Raw genomic sequence first — 20,503 nt, forward strand, 5'->3', positions numbered from 1 at the left:
GAAAAAAAAACAGGAAAAAAGAAGTAAAGATAGCATGTATTGATTTACATTCCATCTCCATAGTTCTTTTCCTGGATGCAGATGGCATTTTCTGTCAAAAGTCTATTGGGATTACTTTGGCTTATCGCTGAACCACTGAAAAAAAGCAAGTCTTTCATAGTTTATCAATGCACATTGTTGCTGTTATTGTGTACAATGTATTGCTGGTTCTGCTTGTTTCATTCAGCATCAGTTCGTGTAAATCTTTCCAGGCCTTTCTAAAATTAGCTTGTTCATCATTTTTATAGAACAATAATATTCCATTATCTTTATGTACCACAGTTTATTCAGCCATTCCCCATTTGATGGGCATCAACTAACTTTCCAATTCTCTGTTACCACAAAAAGTTGCTACAAACATTTTTGCACATTTGGATCCTTTCCCCTCTTTTATGATTTCTTTGGGATACAGACCCAGTAATGATACTGCTGGATCAAAGGGTATGCACAATTTGATAGCCCTCTGGGCATAGTTCCAGATTGCTTTCCAGAATGGTCGCATAATTTCACATGTCCACCAACAATGTATCAGTGTCCCAGTTTTCCTACATCCTCTCCAACATTTATCATTATCTGTCATCTTGGCCAATCTGAGACATGTGAGGTGGTACCTCAGATTCCTAGGCAAATTCACTTAACCCCAACTGCCTCACCAAAAAGCAAAACAAAACCAGAAAAAATAATTTCTAACCTTTACTAAATCTTCTAATGTGTGTTTAAAATAAACTTCGTTAAAAATCCTCATCATTGTCAGCCTTTCTACAACCATATTGATATTCCCCAGCCCAGGCTGCTGAACCCCTAAACAACTCTGCTCACTTGCTTTCTTTTACCTTTGCGATGTGTTCCAGCCAACGTCCCAGAGCAATGAACACAAACAACATAGGTGGGGTGTCAAAGAAAGTAATGGGGTTCACTTTTGCTTTTTCAGCCATTGCAACCAGGAGGATCACCAAAGAGTAAGCAAATGCAATGGTGGTCGCCAATACGATGAGCACATCCATGTTAGCGGTCTTATGTTTCAGGGCTTTATATGCCTGGATGTAGAAGTGCCAGCCTCCAAAAAACTGCAATAGTAAAGAACCACAGAAATTTTTCTCAGTGAGTCACAAATGAGCACACAAAGGAACTTTAAGTTTTGAGTTTCTTCCTTTGATTAGTAAATCAGGGGTTGATAAACTCTACCTGTTTTGGTCCAACTGAAAACTAAGAATGTTTTTTTCATTTTCAAAATCAAGTTTTATTATAAATATGTAAAAACCATTCTTAACTCATTAGCTGTCTAAAAACAAGAAGAAGGAGTAATGATGGGTGGATTTGGCTCTCAGATCAAAGTTTTCCAACCTTGGCCTTAGAAGCTAAAAGAAAAGACTCTGAATAGGAACAGTGATAATATACCTTAACGGCCCTTCAAAAACAAAGTTGCATACAAGGATAAACTTTCTATATATAAAACTTACTTCCTCTTTTTCTAGGGCTTCAATCAGAGGTACTTCACAAGATATAGGATTTAGTAACGGTTATCTTTTTTTCAGTCATAACTAAGAATTGTATCCTTAATTCTGATGAAGTGAGAGACCCAGACATTTTTTTTAAAAAGCAGGTACAACTGCCCTTTTTAGTTCAAATTTCAAGATGACTGTCTAATAGTCTAACAGTAGTGCCTCAGAAAACAATGACCTCCGAAATCTATTGCCTAAGTGATTAGATTGAAGTACTGTGGAGAAATAACACATATAATATATAATATGTACTGACAGATTTAAATACCAAAGGTGGTAATTCCTAATGCCTTGTTTCCTACCTTGAAAACAAATATAATTTTGTTTAGCTTTTAAAAGAATTATCCAATTTAGATTTAGCTGTTCAATATAATCATTTTTATCCTGTATAAAGATCAGATTTGGGGTTAATTTCCTGCTTGCATTTGAAAATTAGCTTCTATATCAAAAGTTTTAACTATTTCCACAGTACATAAAAATAATCTAGCATATTTCACTTGCCTGAACAGGTATACATAACAAAAAGGACAGCAAATTCATGACAGATAGTCCTGGCAGGAGCTGGTGCTCCAGAAACATTGAGGAGTGATAGCTTTCCATTTCTTCCTCACTTATGTTGTGACGCTGGTGAATACTAGCAAGGTGGTGGTCCATAACCATCATATAAATCATCAGCCCCATCACAGGAATACAGAAAAACAGACTCACGAGGAAGGCTCGTTTCCACCTTGAAATTAAAAAAAAAAGAAAGAAAAAAAAGAAAGGAAAATCTTTTTTTGTAGGTAACCAACAATTACAGATCACTTATAATACAAAAAACAACCTGTGAGCACTCTACCCAGGAAAATATTGGCATCTGACACTCAAGCATGGCTGCCAACATTTAATGAGAAGTTCAAAACTGTAATGAATAAGACACTTGGTATGAAATGAGACACTCACTGCTGAATTTCTCGTTTATGGTCAAGGTGGCTTGCTGAGCGATCCTTCTTGACTAAAGATGCTTCAAAACCTAAGTTCTAAGGAAAGACAAGAGAAGATTATTTTAAAATATGCCACTAGGGAGATTTTTAGCCAAGCTTTCATGTAAAATACATTTCTATTTCTCAAAGGGATGAGAATTTCCCATTTAGAAAATAATGGTGTTTAATAATCATTTAACAAAATTAGGGCATTGTACCTCTCCTTATCTGTCAGTTCTCCACCCAGTTGGTTTGTCCAACTGAAGGATAGTCGTTCATTTATTAATGGCGCTCCATATATCAAAAGATAGTTAAATCTCCCCTCTTCTTGCCATATAAACATGTGTTATGCATAGTTACTGACACTTATCCTCAGTACAAACAAGGAACACCAACTCATTTATGGTTTGGGTTTGGTAAACTAAACTATAGGATAATTATTTCACTATTACAAATGTCTCAGGAAAAGATAATTTACAAAAATCATTCTGTTACAATGAAAAAGAAAAAAGGAACCAGACAACCAAGTCTCAACAGTTGATAGCAACAATCATGATGACTGAAACAATCAGTTCTTTCTTTGGGTATGGATAGCATTTTCCACCATAAAGCTTTCAGAGTAGTCTTAGATAACTGTATTGCTGAGAATAGCCAAGTTATTCACATATGGCCATCTCACAATATTGATATTATTTTGTACACAATACATTTCATTTTGCATGAGCTCATGGAGGACTTTCCAAGTTTTCCCAAAAGCATCCTACTCATCATCTCTTATTTTTTTTTCTCTTTCCTTCTTTTTTTAAAATTTATTTATTTTATTAATTTTTTAATTATACTTTTTTGACAGTACATATACATGGGTAATTTTTTCACAGCATTATCTCTTGTACTCACTTCTTTTCCTAATTTTCCCCTCCCTCCCTCTATCCCCTCCCCTAGATGACAGGCAATCCCATATATATTAAATGTGTTACAGTATATCCTAGATACAATATGTGTGTGTAAAACCGAATTTCTTGTTGCACGGTAAGAATTGGATTCAGAAGGTAAAAATAACCTTGGTAGAAAGATAATAGTGCAGTTTACACTCAATTCCCAGTGTTCCTTCTCTGGGTGTAGCTGATTCTGTCTATCATTGCTCATCATCTCTTATATAACAATAGTATTTCAGCATAATCATTTTGTTGTATTCAGCCAATCCCCAATTGATAAGGATCCCCTCAATTTCCAATTCTTTACCCTGATAAAAGAGCTGCTTTAAATATTTTTGTACATACAGACCCTTTTCCTTTTTAAAAAAAAATCTCTTTAGGGATATATGCCTAGTAGTGATATTGTTAGGTCAAAGAGTATGCATGATCTTATTGCTCTGGGCATAGTTTCGAAGTGCCCTACAGAATGGTTGAATCAGTTCACAATTCCACCAAAAATGCATTAATTTCTCATTGTTCTCACATTCCCTCCAACATGTCATTTTCTTTTTCTGGACCATTAGTCAGTCTAATAGGCATGAGGTAGTACCTCAGAATTGTTTTAATTTGCACTTCTCCAATCAATAGGAGTTAGAGAGTGTTTTTTCATATGGCTATAAATAGCTTGATTAGTTCCTCTGAAAACTTTTGATCATTTATCACTTGGGGCGTGGTTCTTAATTTTTTATAATTTTGACTCAGTTCCACATACAGTGGAGAAATGAGGCCTTCATCAGAGAAAGAGTTTTGCCATCCATCACCTGTTCTGATCCAATACCTGGATTAGATACTATTTATATGAATTGTAAACTTGGTTAAAAAAATAATTTAAAAAAGCAAATATTTGCCATTATAAGAATTGAAGAATAAATAACAGAGTCTTTGACAATGAAGTCCAGAGAGTCTTATCAAGTAAAGGAGGAGAGAAGTCTCCTTTGTAGAGTAGCATGGCACCAGTATTAGCAGGGCTCTTCTTGCTTCTTGTGAACAGGGAGCAGCAAGGAGAAATGGGAAACTTGGGCCCCCTCCAATAATACTCCCTTGTAACCATGTTCTGCAAATGTTCAAGTTAAATTCTATGAGGTGAAAAGTCCTAAATCCAGATCTAGTGTGACAAGTGTCAATGAAGTTGTCTCTGTGGCTGATCTAGAGCCCAAGACAGGAAATGGGTGACGGAAAGAAGGAAGGTTAAAAGAAGGAACAGAGAACTATAGGAATGCTAGCTATCAACTGAGGAAGAGCTGGACAAACTGTGGCATGAATGTAATTTCACTATATAATCATAAAAGTCCATAAAAAACAAGAAATATGAGGCAATCAGAAAAACCTGACTAGAAGTTCCTTTTATGAACTAAAACAGAACAAAGTATTAAGATGTGACTGCAATGGTGTTAAAGCAATAGTAAAAAACAGCTGAACTTTGGTTAATAGCAATGACCAATTGTAGTCCTAAACAAAAAGATGATGGAACACACTTGTCTCCTCTCAGTAGAGAGGTGGAGGAGTATGGGAGCATAATGTCACAAGTACTGTCAGACTGGCCCATTGATCTAGTGTTTTTGCTTCACTGTTTTTCTTTATTACAAGGGAGAGTTAAGTGACTTCATTCAGTATGTTGAGAAATCACTACAGTGTAAAAGCCTAAAAACACATCTAAAACCTAAAAAAGAAAGAAGCTACTATTAGTGGGGGTGTGGCAATAGTTTTGTTATAGGAAGACGCTCATTTGAATGGTTTTGTTTAAATGAGCTTTTCTGTGTACTCTAAATACTTCTCATTTAGAGATGAACAAAGTAAATTGTTGAAGAATAGAGGAATGATATGGATAGACACTTGGTCTTTCGGTTCCCTTTTCCAATGCATAAATAACTGTCAAGCAGTCATATACTTTCACAAAAAGCTAAAACAAAAACCTCCATCAGTGATGCTCATGAAAGTTGCCTCATGCCAAATTTTCTTTTACTACCAATTTTTTTAGTCTTCCACAACCACTTCAAGTCGAACCAGGATCTCAGAGATATCTGCATTTTTACCTGATAATGGCTCTTTTTTGACAAGGAGAACCAGCAGGAGGTAGGGAAATCAGAAAGAGTAGGGGGAATCGATTACTCAACGTCCTTCTGACTGAATCAGGAGAAATATATGAAGTGTCACATAAAGAACCCCAGGCTCCTGTTCTGTTTGCCTTGCTAGAAAAGAATGATTCTAGGGAATTTTCAAGAAGCAGTTTAATTTAGCTATAATTATTCCAGATTACAATTCAATACTAAGTAAGAAATCTTGAGCTCAGTAAATCTCTCTGTTAGAAAGCTTAGATTGATAATAGAATAATGGAGAAAAGGAAAATCTTGGCACTTACTTGTATCGCACCGATAACATCTCTAGGGCCAATAATCTCTGGATCATATTTGATATGTGCTTTGTTGGTGGCCAAGGCCACAGAGCAGTAGAAGATTCCTCTGGTTTTCATAAGGGTAGATTCTATTTTATGCACACAGGAGGCGCATGTCATTCCTCTCACCTATTAAATACAAACATTTGTCTCTTTCAGAAATAACCTATTGCTGTATATTGCATTATGGCTAGTTAAAGTCACAGCTGTACATAAGACAAAGTTTTATACAACCAGCAGATGGCGATCTATTTTCATTTATACTTATGTGTACATGTCTGTGATTGTTCATGTGTATAGTTCTCTGTAACTTAGGCTCCCTTCAACACTGTTGAGCTATGATTACTGAAACATGCACTGTGTAGTAACACTGGATCATTTAGATCACTTTTTTGGTGGGGAGGGGAAGGTTAAATGAAATTATCTGAACCAGTATCTTTGCTTTAATATACCTTTAACAAAATAGCTTGCAATATGGTGAGAAAATGTGGAACTTCATTTTTTCTCTTAAATGAAGAAATGAAAAAAAATTTATATTCATACAAAAAAGGACCCATGTAGAGTTCATCACCATATAAGAGCCTCTTCTCTCTTTTTTTTAAAAGAGAGATTTCACAACCTAGCTATTCTATTTCTAAGAACTGTGCTGTGACATTCCTCTCCATGTCCAATCCAAATCGTTCAGTTTAAGCTAATTTCTTATTTTGATTCTTCCTAGAAATGACAATAGATGCAGCCACCACTCTTTGTAGGATAACCCTTAACCTATATCACTCACAGACTGTCATTTCCTTTGCCCATCTTTGTGGATCTACTCTGAATCATCCCCAAGTACTCTATGGAAGGCCTTTAAGAAGGTCTTACTTACAATAAGTTCCAGAACTCCATCCCCTTCATCAGCATTTTCCATCACCACAGCTCCAAATCCAAGTTCCCTGATGGATTCCGCTATCATTTGGGGCTGTATAATAGTAGCATTGTATCTTACTTCTGCCTTGCCAGCCATCAGGGCCACAAGCACAGAATATATCCCTGGAAACATGAATAAAAGAAATAATGCAGACAACAGAATATCTATAGGAAAATAAAAGTTTTATAATTGCCTGTTAATCAGTTTTAATTGAAACTAAGGCCAATGGTAAAGGGAAAAAAGCCCAAAATTAAACTAGAGAATTTAATCTTTGGGCACAGAAGACTAAGTGGAAGGACTGATGTAAAGAAGAACCCACATATGTTCAGAAACCAAAGGTAGAAAGAAGAAATCAGAACTTGATAAAAAGCTTTTTCTTCAAGAAAAATCCATGACTCACTGAGGCAGTGCTCCATCAAACATGGTCTCAAAATGACAGCTCTGCATGTATTGCCTTACCTCCCCAATGTGACCAAGCCTCACAAAGTCAGAGCCTAGGCTTTATCTAAACTTTCTATCTCATCCAGTGAGTATACAGTTTGGTCTGTATACAGTAAGTGCTTAGTCATATGTGCTCAACTGGATTTATTGAATGTAAGTGTTAAAAGTGACTCTAGCAAAATAGCCGAGAAAGGAACAATGTAAACATTGTAATATTATCAAATAAAACTATTTTTCTTCTACTATCCTGCAATCTGCCAATATGTTAGAATGACCTTTTTTTCCCCTCAATTACATGTAAAATAAGTTTTTAGCATTCATTTTAAAATTTTTGAGTTCCAAATTCTCTCTTCCTCCCCTCCCCACCTCGAGAAGGCAAGCAATTTCCTATAGGCTAAGCATGTGCAACCATGCAAAACATTTCCATATTAGCCATGTTGCAAAAGAAAACAAAGACAAAAAAAAAAAAAAAGTTTTTAAAAGTGTGATACAATTGGCATTCAGACTCCAATCAGTTCTTTCTCTGGAAGTGGACAGCATTTTTCATCATAAATCCTTTGGGATTGTCTTGGATCATCGTATTGCTGAGAATAGCTAAGTTATTCACAGCTAATCATTATTCAATATTGTTGTTACTGGGTACAATGTTCTCATGGTGCTGCTCGCTTCACTATGCATCAGTTCAAGTAAATCTTAGTTATGTTAGATTATCTAAAAGGTATCCCATACTTCAAATTCCTGGATACACACATTGGTAATGAAAGAATTCATTAGCAAAACAACTACCATACACTTACATATGAGCCTTCTACCATTGTTGTCTCATCTCTCTAATCAATCAATAAGCTTTTATCAAATACTTGCTATGTGTCAGTCCTGAGGACACAAAGATAAAAACCAAACAAGAATCTCTATCTCCAGGAAGTTTATCATCTATTGGAAGGAAAAACAGGTTTACAAATGAGTAAAAATAGGCCTTTGTTGTTCATTTATTGTCTTTGTACTCCCAATGCTGACATCATCTGTCAATTACAATCAATATTATAGAATGTTATTGCATCATAAACAATTTTGAAAGGGACAGTTTTGGAGAAATCCGGGCAGACTTGTATGAAATAATCCAGAGAGAAGGGAGTAGAACCAAGAAAACAATTTGCACAATGACAACACTTTAAAGGAAAACAACTTAGACTTTAAGAACTCTGATCAATGTGTGACCAATCATGATTCTAGATGATAAAATACACGATATCCTCCTTACAGAGAGGTGAGTGACTCAAGATGTGAAATGACGCATTTTTTTGGACATACCTAATGTGGGAATTTGTTTTGCTTGACTATGGATACTTGTAGGTCACTTTGGCTGGAGTGCAGAGTTTGTGAGGATGATTAATGTATAATTAGCCCATAAAGATAGACTAAAGCCAGACTGTGAAGAGTTTTAAATGCCAAATAGAAGGGTTTATATTTTATCCTAAATTCAAGAGGGAACCACTGAAGTTTCTGAAGCAGGGCAGTGACATGGTCAGGCCCATACATAAGTGATCGCAACTTGTGGAGGATCAATTATAGAGAGAAAGAGCCGAATTAATCCATTGTAACAATCCAGATGAGAGGTGGTGAAGGCCTTGGTAGCTGTGCTTTGAATGGTGATAGCTAGAATAGGATGGATGTGAGAGATTTTGAGGAAGTGGAAGTAACAAGGCTTGACATCTGATTAGATGTGGCAAGGGCATAGAAGTGAAAAGTTAAGAACAATCCTAGGATTGTAAACTTTGTAAATGGAAGAAGAGGGACATCCTTGACCAAAACTGAGAAATTAAGAGATGAGAATTAAAGGTTTACAATTAAAAAAAATGAGTTTTGTTTTAGAAATATTAAGTGTGAAATCATTGGATCTTAGATTTAGAGCTAGAAATGACCTTCAAGATCATCTAGGCCAAACCCTTTATTTTACAGAAGAGGAAGCAAAGCCTGGAGGGGTGAATATCTTGCTCAATCTGGTTTCCCAGCCCACAGTACTAAGAAGTGAAATTAAGGAATGAAAGACAAAACTTTAAAAAGCAGACAGGAGGAGACTCGGTGACTGGGCTCCGCTTAGGTGGCCTGAGATCTCGGTGCAGCAGCAGCAGCATCTTCCGAAGCTCCTTCCCTCCGCGACCTTTGGGAACGACCGCGCCTCCTGCCGCCATGCCATTCTCCAACAGCCACAACACGATGAAGTCCCGCTGCTCCGCCAAGGAGGAGTACCCCGACCTCTCCAACCACAACAACCACATGGCGAAGGTGCTGACACTGGAGCTCTACTTGAAACTCCGGGATAAGGCCACATCCAGCGGCTTCACTCTGGATGATGTCATTCAGACCGGCGTGGACAACCCAGGGCACCCATTCATCATGACTGTGGGCTGTGTGGCTGGAGATGAAGAGAGCTATGAGGTGTTCAAGGAACTCTTTGATCCCATCATTGAGGACCGCCATGGTGGCTACAAGCCTTCAGATGAGCATAAGACTGATCTTAACCCTGACAATCTGCAGGGTGGTGATGACCTGGATCCTAACTATGTGCTGAGTTCTCGTGTTCAAACTGGTCGTAGCATCCGGGGGTTCTGCCTGCCTCCACATTGTAGCCGGGGCGAGCGCCGTGCAGTAGAGAAACTCTGTGGAAGCTCTGGCCAGCCTGGAAGGTGACCTGAATGGGAAGTACTACGCCTTGAAGAACATGACTGAGCAGGAACAGCAGCAGCTGATTGATGACCACTTCCTCTTCGACAAGCCCGTCTCCCCCCTCCTCTTGGCATCTGGCATGGCCCGAGACTGGCCTGATGGCAGGGGCATTTGGCACAATGACAACAAGACCTTTCTGGTATGGATTAATGAGGAAGATCACCTGAGGGTTATCTCCATGCAGAAGGGGGGTAACATGAAAGAGGTGTTCACAAGGTTCTGCACAGGGCTCACCCAGATTGAAACCCTTTTTAAGACCAAGAACTACGAGTTCATGTGGAACCCCCACTTGGGCTACATCCTGACCTGCCCCTCCAACCTAGGCACAGGCCTGCGTGCAGGTGTCCACATCAAACTTCCCCACCTGGGCAAGTATGAGAAGTTTGGCAAGGTGCTGAAGAAGCTGAGACTGCAGAAAAGGGGCACAGGTGGAGTGGACACAGCAGCTGTGGGTGGTGTCTTTGACATCTCCAATGCTGATCGACTGGGCTTCTCAGAGGTAGAGCTGGTGCAGATGGTGGTGGATGGTGTGAAGTTGCTCATTGAGATGGAGAAGCGTTTGGAGCAGGGCCAGTCCATCGATGACCTTATGCCAGCCCAGAAATGAGCAATTGGCCCCCTGAATTCTTCGCTTCCTAATTTATTGTATGAATGAATAACCACCATCCTTCCTGCCTGTGGTGCCCCGGGGGGGTTCCGGATGCAGCCCACCTAAATCATGCTGTAGAGAAGTCTTCCTTCCATCCTTTGGTGTTAGAGTTTTATTTTTTGATGGCTGAGATTGCTGAATGCTGAAATAAAACTATTGTTTTGGCCTGGAAAAAAAAAAAAAAAAAAAAAAAAAAAAAAGCAGACAGGAACTCCCAAAAGTCAGCAGACTGGTCCCTTTCAGGGATAGAGCAGAAAATCTCATACTCCTCCGTAACCCAAGACTATCATTGTTTCAAAGTTCAATTCAGCTACAGATGTCAAAGACAAAAAGAAAGGTCCAATAATATACATGTACTAAAAAAAAAGTGCAAAGAACTGGAAACAAATTGGGTACCAACTGATTGGGAAATGGCTAAACAAATGATAATATAAGAATGTGATAGACTAGATACATAATGGGACATCCATGTGGAGATGTCAAGCAGACAACTGGATATATAATCCTAGAGTTCAAGAGAGATATATGAGTATTATTTGTAGATCTGGGAACCATTTGCACAAAGACAATAGTTGAATAGATAGGATATCACAGGATGGGAGGAGAGAGATAGAGGCACACACAGAGACAGGAACAGAGAGACAGAGAAAGAGAGAGAATGTGAACACAGGAAGAAGAAAGAAAAGAAGAGAGCCTAGGACAGATCCCTGGGGTATATCTACAAGGAAGTAAGACATGGATGAAAATTCTACAATGAGACCAAGAAGCACAGGTTAAACATATAGGAATAGAATTAACAAAATAATGTCATGAAAACAAAGAGAAGAGGGTATCCAGAAGGAAGAAAGGGGTATTACCCAATAATGTAGAGAAATAAATCAAGAAGGATAAGAGTTGAAAAAATATACTGGATTTAGCAATAAAGAGATCATTTTAGTGACCTTGGAAAAAGTAGTTTCATAGTGAGACAGAAGCCTAATTACAAAGGATTGAAAAGTAAGTGAGAAATAAGAAAGTGTAAGTAGTGAGTGTAAAAAGTTTCTTCTAGGTGTTTGGCTGTGAAAAGGAGGAGAGGCTAAACAACAGCTTGAAGGGATACTAGAGTCAAGTGAAGGTTTCTGGTGGGTAGAGGCGATGTGGGTATATTTGAAAGAAGTAGGGAAGGCTTCAATTGGTAAGGAGAAGTTGAAAAGAAGGAAAAGGAGAGATATGATCAATGGGTCAAGCTGCCCGAGATTATGGGAGGTCCTAGGACCCAAAGCTGGCCTTAGTAAGGAGAAATGCCATTCCATTCAGGAGCAAAGGAAGAGAGGATGAAGGACAATGCTAAAATGATATGGAGTGTAAAGGAGGGAGGAAGAGAGAGAGCACAATGGATAGCCTTAATTTCTTGAGTGAAATAGGAGGCACAAACCTATGTTGAAGAATGGGGAGTTAATGTAGTATCTACATTAAGAGAAGGTTTGAAACATCTTCTATGGGGAGTTAAGTTTAGGAGAATGGGGCAAAAAACCCCAACCTTTATATGAAGTCAATAAGTATTTATTAGTATCTACTATATGCTTGGCACTTCAAAATGAAAAAAAGTTAGATTATAAACAATCGAATTAAAACTAATCCTTAATAGGTCAACAGAATGGAATAGACAATTCAAAATTAGAATCAAAAACTTTCAGACGAGTATTTATATATTTATATATAATTTATATAAGTATTTATATATAATCCAACATAATAAAATAACTGGGAAGTTAGGTACTGAATTTATTTGGGAGAAAGTAGAGTGACATGAAGGTCTGTAGCAACAAGGTTTAGGATAGGATGAAATGAACTTTAAAGGAGCAGTGGTTGAGTGATGGTGGCAGAAAGAGGGCCTGAAAGTAGCAGTAGGGAGCAAGGGGTATGTCAATTCTTCCTCTGCTCCAGTGTGTCAGAGGATGAGAGAGAAGGAGCAGCAGCTTTAAAGAGGATGCCAAGAAATGTGGCATTTTAGGAGAAAACTAGGCACTAGTGAGGACCAGAAGATGGGAGGAATTTGAGAGGAAGAAATCTAAGACAAAGAGCTACTCAATAGAGGGATCCATCTGACAAAGTGGAAAGGGTGGGTTGAGAACAGGGACTGGGGAGGGTACAGGTGGTAGCTGCCATCCCCCTTTGCCTTTACTATTGGTACCCTCTCCACCACCAACCCACTGATACCAATGATTTTTTCAGGCTTTCAGACCAAGCACTGAGGTGGCAGCAATCCATATCATGTGAGGATGTCAGGGGTGTGATGTGGCCACAGATTGCAAGGATGGCAACCCTGTGAAGGATCTGCCTACCAATCTGTGGGAACATAAATATGTTTCACCTCCTGAAGCACCCCTTTCTCAAATGTTAATGCCTAGCTAAAAATCCCAGTCTTTCTCTTAGTCTGATTCTGGTAATATTACTATTGTGGTTACAAAAATAAGAGGACAATTTTTATTTATTCAACCAATAAAGGAAAATATCAGAGGCAAAATATATGGATATGATTATGTAAAAATAGTTTCTTTATGACAAAAAGCAACACAAACAGAATAAAAGAAAGAACTGACTAGGGAAAAGTTCTTACCATAAATATTTCTGGTAAAAATCAGGCATCAAAATTTTTTGTGGAATTGACCTAAATTAATATAATAAAATCTAATTTCAAAGGATATGAATATATATTTCTTCAAAAAAGCACAAATGATCAATAACCATTTGAAAAGTTGTCCAAACTCTCTAATAATTAGGGAAAAATAGTTTAAAAAAACCCCAAAAGCTCTAAGAGTCCCACCTTCCACCCACTACTTTGAACAAATTTAATTGATGGCAGAGGTATGGTACATTAGTAAGAAGCACATTATTGCACTGTTGGTGGAGCTGTGGATTGGGGCAGGCTTTTACACATCTGGCATTATTCAGTAAGCCACAGAATTGTTCCTATCGTTTGGGAAGACATATCAGGTGTTTTGGAAGGAAGAAAACAACACTGAGTAAGAGCCACACTAGCTGCAGCCATGTAAAACAAAGCAAAAATCACAAAACCCATCAACAGAATTTATAATAATGCACAGTAGTAGAGAGGAACACATGTGCAGAGAAGCCATTTTAGTGACACTAAAAAGGGAAGCCAGCAACAATGCACACTTGTGGTTTCACGTTGGGTTGTTTTTTAAAATATCTGTATCCATTTGGTTTTGCCCCTATCCATGATATCCCTGGTCTAGGGGACTCCCGCTGTGGAGGCTTCTTCTACCAAGTCAAATCAGCGACTTATCTGTAATTCCCAGTTTTGGAGTATTGGTGGAATGAGGAAGAGGAAAAGCTGAGAAGTTAAGTGACTTGCTCGTGGTCTTGCTTTTGTATTTGAAATCAAATTAGAAAAGAAGCTCCTGTCCATCCCAAGTAGCTAAAACTGATTTTAATGAGGCTACTGTTCTATCTAGGTACTCAATTCAAGACAAGTTTATGAGAGAGTTTATATATTTCTTTACTTAACACAGTGAAACCTTACTACTTTGGAATATTCTGGGGGAAGTTAGGCTGTGAAAAGTCTGAATTATGAGTCCAGATCTATGATTTCATCAATAAATGGAACTCCAAGTTTAGAAACTCTCTCCAGTAGAAACCACTGCAGACTGGTAACTCAAGTGTAATTTCTAATCTTACTGTGGGAGTTGTTTGGGGTCATAAAACTAATAAGCTACTGAAGGCAGGAGGCAAACCCATATTTTCCCAATTCCAATGCCAGTCCTCCATCCATAATATCATTTTACCTCTCTTTGAATCATTAATTATAATAAATTAGTTATAATAAATAGTTATAATATAATAGTTATAATAAATCTGGCTGGCACAAGTAGTATTGACAATTATTGCATTAGAAATTATGATCATCTCTGATTTTTCTTGTGCAACAAGATAACTATAAATATGTATACATTTATTGGATCTAACATGTATTTCAACATATTGGACTACCTGCCAGCTAGGGGAGGAGGTGGGGGGAAGGAGAGGAAAATTTGGAACAAAAGGTTTTGCAAAGGTCAAAGTTGGAAAAATTACCCATGCATATGCTTTGTAAATAAAAAGCTTTAATTAAAAAAAAAAAAAGAAATTATGATCATCAACACAGTAAGGCACCTCTCTCCTTACATAAGATGGGGTTAATGGTTCTGATTAGCAGGACACAAAAAATGAAGTTTTTTCCCTCAGGTGTGGGCATGAATTTCTAATCATTTAGCCACACTTACTTGCTCCTTATAACTAATGCTATGTTCTTGTAAGAAAATTGGTATTAACAGGTATAGTAGAGAGAATAGACCTATAACTTTGGTCTCATCAGCAGAGGATTTTTCAATTGATTACATTATTTTTATCCTATGTGATCATTTCTGACAAATATAAAAACACATTTTCCAGGCTAAAAAATCTGAGTTAGGCTGAAATATCTCAAAAGTCACATTCTCTATCGTTCTCTCTAGATGGGGACCACATAGAGGCCAATGGAAAAGATTTGGCATTTTAATGGTGTGAAAACTAGGGGAGTCAATGAGTCAACAGAGTTAAAAAGTTAATGTTCCCCTAGGCTGCAGTAATGGCAACCCACTGCTTCACAACTAAACTTCTGCAGTAAGCCTTCTGGCAATCTGCTTGCCTCTCTCTCCCCAGTCCTCTCCATATTCAATAAACTCCAGTCCTTCCCCATCACCTCCAGGATCAAATGCCAATTACTCTGTTTGACCTTTAAGGCACTTTATAACTTTTTATAAGACTTTTCCAGTCTTCTTATGCCTCATTCCTATGCACACACTCTTGGATCCAGTAAGCCCAGCCTCCTGACTGTTTCGTGAACAAAATGCTCCATTTCTTGGCTCTTAGTATCGTCTCTGGCCATCCTCCCGACCTGGGATGCTTTCCTGTTTACCTTTTAAGTCTCAACTAAAATCCCATTTTCTAAACCTAACTTCTTAATTCTAGTGCCTTCTCTCTCTTTATTTCCTATTTATTCTATATACAGCTTATGTATACATAATTCTTGGATTGCTATCCATTAGATTGTTAACTCTTTGGGGTCATGGGATGTCTTTTGTTTCTTTTTGTATCCCCACTGTTTAACACGGTGCCTGGCATACAGTGGGTACTTAATAAAATTTTATTGCCTGACTGACAGATCCTGAGAAGAAATAGAATGCATCAGGAGCAGTGTGTGCAGTTCTGGGAACTTTTTAGGAAAGTTTTTTTTAGGGAATATTTTACATTTCAGGAAAGACAGTGTCAAGCTAGAATGTGTCCAGAAGATGGCGACAAGAAGCCAGAAGTTTATAGGAGGATCAGTTGAAAGAATCAGTGGTGGTTAACCTGGACAAGGGAAGATTTTGAGGGGACATGAAAGCTGTGTAAGAGGCTGAACTATGGCAGGGAAATGAGAGTTGGTCTATATGACCCCAGTGAGCAGAATCAGGAGCAATGGGCAGGGGTTATGCAAACACACAAGATTTAGGCTACATGGAATAGAAAAACATCAGAACAATTATCAGAGCTATCCAAAAATAAAAAGGGCTGGCCTGGAAGTGTTGGGCTAGATGGTCCCTGAGCATCTTTGAACACCTTTCTTCTATAACTTCCCCCCCAAAAAAATTCACAGAATGTTCCAGTTTGCATCTCTTTAACGAATATATCCTACAACAACGTGAGCTCTAGTAAGAGGTCTGTTTGTGTCACATCCCCTGCGAAACTTGAAGTTACATGTTTCATTTAAATTTCGTTTCTCTTCCCTGGTAGTTAGCACACTGCTTTCTAAACAGGAAGCACTTAGTAAATTATTGCTGTGGAGCAAATGTTGAATACGAAATGTCTGATTTGAATTTTCTAAGACCTTGTAACCTGAAATCATGGTTCTATTATATATCACCTTAAAATACTTTTACTGAAAATAGAGGTAAGGGGCAGCTAGATGGCGTAGTAGATAGAGCACCCACCCTGGAGTCAGGAGGTCCTGAGTTCAAATGTGACCTCAAATACTTAACATACCTAATGGCTCTAAAACCCTGGGCAAGTCACTTAATCCCAATTGCCTTGGCAGGGAAAGAAGGTGAAAGATAATTTTAAAAGACTTGTGATGGGAAATGCCATCCACATCCAAAGGAAGAACTTCAAAGACTGAATGCAGATTGAAGTACATTATTTTCATTTTGTAAAATGTTTTGGTTTTGTTTTTGTTTTTTCTTTCTCTTGGTTTTTCCCTTTTGTTTTTATTCTTCTAACACAACATGAAACAATGTGGAAATATGTTTAAAATGATTGTACATGTATAACCTATATCAAATTGCTTGTTCTCTGGGAACAGGAAGAAAGAAAAATTTCGAACTCAAACTCATATAAAAATGAAATTTGAAAACTATCTTTACATGTAATTGGAAAAAATACTGTTAAGAAAATAGAGGTGAAAGTGCTGAAAAGATACTAGTGAGATTTTGTAGAAACAAGATACTTAAACTAAAAGGTAAAGTTAAAACTATAGAGCTTCTTGGAAAATGCCATCTGCATCCAGAGAGAGAACTATGGAGACTGAAAGTGGATTGAAGCTTACTATTTTCACTTTTGGTCTGTTTGTTTGTTTCTTTCTCATGGCCTTTTCTCTTTTAGTCTGATTTTTCTTGCACAACCTGACAAATATGGAAATATGTTTAAAAGGATTATACATGCATAACCTATATCAAATTGCTTGCTGTCTTGAGGAATGGAGAAGGAAAAGAGGGAGGGAACACAAAGTCTTACAAAATAGATGTTGAAAACTATCTTTACATGTATTTGGAAGATAAAATACTATTGGAAATTTTTAAAAACCTACAGATCCTCATTTTATTTTTTAAAGCATTTTTACACTGGAAAATTAATAAATATTTACTGAATACCAACATAATCAGGTCTTACATCATTTTCTAGAAGTCTTAACCACTATTATAGAAGAAAAGGGAATTAGAGCACCTGGGATAAGGACTGGACCCGGAATTCATTAGCATAAGGCATTCTCAGATGAAGAAATCTCTTAGCCAGTACAAGTCATACACCTTCTCTGCACCTTATTTCTCAGAGTTACGGGAAGCACCAAGAAGGCTGAGGGACCTGCCTGTAACTACATAAAACTGTTCAAATGAAAGAAATGGGACATTTTCTCTACATAAACAGAGAGCAACCAAAAAAACATTGGTGGTCAAGGGACTAATCTAAGGTCTTTCAGTGGCCTAGAGTCAGTTCTAGAAATATTTATGCTTAAAAAGGTTTTTAAAAGTGAGATACACAAGGAGAGTCTCAGGCATCCAGACACCTAATACCATGAAAATGACAAAGGCTCTCAAAGTTATTAGAAAATATTTTTCTAAATTTCTCACCTTCTTCTCGGCGTAGGTTTCTTTCGATGTTTGCTACACACGAGGCACAAGTCATGCCAGTGACCTGGATGTAACATTTCGCTGGAGTCTTTGCCTCCTCTTTATCATGGACCGGAGGTTTTGGCTCTTCTTTACTATGAGTTGGAATCATTGTTTTGCTGCATGTTTCATTATTTGAATCTGAAAACAACATTTCCAATGAAGACTTTTATACACAACAAAAGTTCCACTCCTTAGGGCAGGGGGAAGAGGGTTTGCTTATTTGCAGTATTACACCAAATGGTTTATAGCCTATACTAGTAGATCCCAACTTATGGGCTATTGATCACTGGAAAACCATGGTGCTATTGCAAGGGCTCCGTTTCATTAATAATCGACCTTCTACAGATAGAACACTATACATGAACATAGTTTTCTAAGTAGACATAGATGCTACTGTGATTAATACACTACAAAAGCTTGGAAACCACACCTACAAAAGATGTTTCCCAGTTAACTGGCTATGCATGTGTCCCTGGGATACCCCTAAGTACTAAATAAATCAATAAGGCAACCATGAAAATCATTAAATGACTGCTGGGCAATCACTTAATTCCACTTGCCTCGGGGGAAAAAGAGGTGAAAGATAATTTTAAAAGACTTGTAATAGAAAAACGCCATCCACATCCATTGGTGTCTTTCCACAGCTCTGATTCTCCATCTCCTTACTACCCAGCCCTGTCCAAGTAGAATCTTAATTGAATCAAAAGAGCACAAATCTGGTTCTAATAAGGTCTTCCAACCACTGCCATTCTCCTATGAGTAGGGATAGAAAGATAAGAGGAATTTTTCAAAATTACTTTTAATGGTCATATTAATATGATAATACCCCTACAGAAGTAGACTTGATTGTTTTTAAGTAAAATGGGTATTAGCCTCATTGATTCTTCTCTAGTTATCTGATACTTTTCAGGAGGAGTTTGGGTAAAAGTCCCTTCTCATTAATAAATGTTTACTTGACTAAGAGATCCTAAGAAATAGGAGTTTTGCTCTACTCTGCCCCAATCTAAACATGTTTATCCTCCTCAAATAAGAAACTGATATCACAATCACAATGGAAAAGCACTCTCCATTCACTTAAGGCAAAGCTTCTCAACTTGTGGGTTGTGACCCAATATGGGGTTGCAAAATTATGACTTATAATCAGTAAACGCTTGATTAGTATACTTATTTTATATATGTATGTACCCAATATCACATAAAAATCTCTCAGGCTAAAAGGGTCATGACTGGAAAAAGTTTAAGAAATCCTGCCTTATGGGCTTTTAAAGCAGACAAAAATGAGATCAAATTTACAGAAGGAAACTGAAAAAGATTGTACCAGTAAGTTAATTAAAAAGAAGGTAGAGAAAAAAGTGGCAATTAGTTCATAAATGCTTTTAGATTCTCTTGATAACTTAGTTTTACGAACTCACTTTTGAAAGAACAAAGACAAGCCTAAGTGGCAAGGATCTGCAGGCTCTTTCTTAGACTGGGTTAAAATCTGACCTCTGTTACTTCTTCTAACCTGTCGATCTTGGACTTGCGACATTGAGTTGGGGTGAAGGAAGGTCAAACAAGATGTAGGGATTTCTAACTCTTTATCTGAATCTAACGGATAAGACCATGTTTGTCAGAAACAGCAATTTCCCCTAATTAGCTCTAATAGGCAAAAATAAATATACCTCCAAGCTTTCAACTCTATTTAACTGTGAAAAATTAGATAATGTCTTTGGGAGGATGGCATAATAAAGTGTTTACTCCTCTAATGAAACACAGGAAATATTCATTAAGCCACAGCAGGTATCAGAGCAGAGGACATTTAGGAAGAATTCCCCACAGATCAGCATAATGAATGCCCTGCTGCAAGGTAAAATGCAGGGAATTTCCACTTCAATCTTTTACCCCTCGGAAACTGAGCAAAGCCTCTACTCTCCCTTGAAGCCTCAGGAAATCCCCATCTAATGTTACTCCTACTCCCCTGGCTCCTGGCCTTCCTTTGAAAACTAACCACAACCTGTGAGGTGAGGATTGACCATAGTCTTCCATCTGCAGTGAGGTGATATATGTAAAGAAAACCAAGGGGCTAAATAGCATCGACCACTAATGGCCCTATATAGTCTTTTTCCCCCCATGAACGACTGGTTGGGGCCTGCCTGGCCTTGGCATTCAAGTGACTCCATCTTGTTCATATTTTGACAAAAGTTCAATCGTTCCCCCAAGTGTAGGGAACGAGATTCTCCCAGTGTCTTAGCTACTTTCCTGGTCATGGGAAAACAATCTTTAGTGTTGGCTCTATCTTAAGTATTTAGTGCCCAGGAAGAGTATCAAGCAATACCAGAGTTGCCAGGGGAAAAATTCCAAGAGGTATTTCATTTTCAAAGGCAATGGTTTACTTTATAACTTAATCTTGCCTTAAAGCTTCCTCATTCCTTCAAAATTACCAATAATTACTGAGATATCCAGCTGATGCAAAAAAAAAA

The 20,503-nt window shown here is 37.7% G+C and overlaps 1 protein-coding gene and 1 pseudogene across 1 annotated transcript in view; one reads left to right on the forward strand and one right to left on the reverse strand.

Annotated features, from left to right (window-relative positions):
* ATP7A (ATPase copper transporting alpha) overlaps positions 1-20,503 on the reverse strand; it is a 103,542-nt gene that overhangs the window by 19,032 nt on the left and 64,007 nt on the right. The window contains exons 5-10 of the mRNA XM_074277143.1: positions 18,003-18,182; positions 6,738-6,901; positions 5,837-5,998; positions 2,484-2,560; positions 2,043-2,268; positions 873-1,106 (exon numbers count right to left, since the gene is read on the reverse strand). Coding sequence (XP_074133244.1) covers positions 873-1,106; positions 2,043-2,268; positions 2,484-2,560; positions 5,837-5,998; positions 6,738-6,901; positions 18,003-18,182 — 1,043 coding nt within the window. The remainder of the gene's footprint in view (positions 1-872; positions 1,107-2,042; positions 2,269-2,483; positions 2,561-5,836; positions 5,999-6,737; positions 6,902-18,002; positions 18,183-20,503) is intronic.
* On the forward strand, positions 9,284-10,790 carry LOC141548345 (creatine kinase B-type pseudogene; annotated as a pseudogene).

The sequence above is a fragment of the Sminthopsis crassicaudata genome, chromosome X, assembly GCF_048593235.1.
Source record: "Sminthopsis crassicaudata isolate SCR6 chromosome X, ASM4859323v1, whole genome shotgun sequence".
Lineage (NCBI taxonomy): Eukaryota > Metazoa > Chordata > Mammalia > Dasyuromorphia > Dasyuridae > Sminthopsis > Sminthopsis crassicaudata.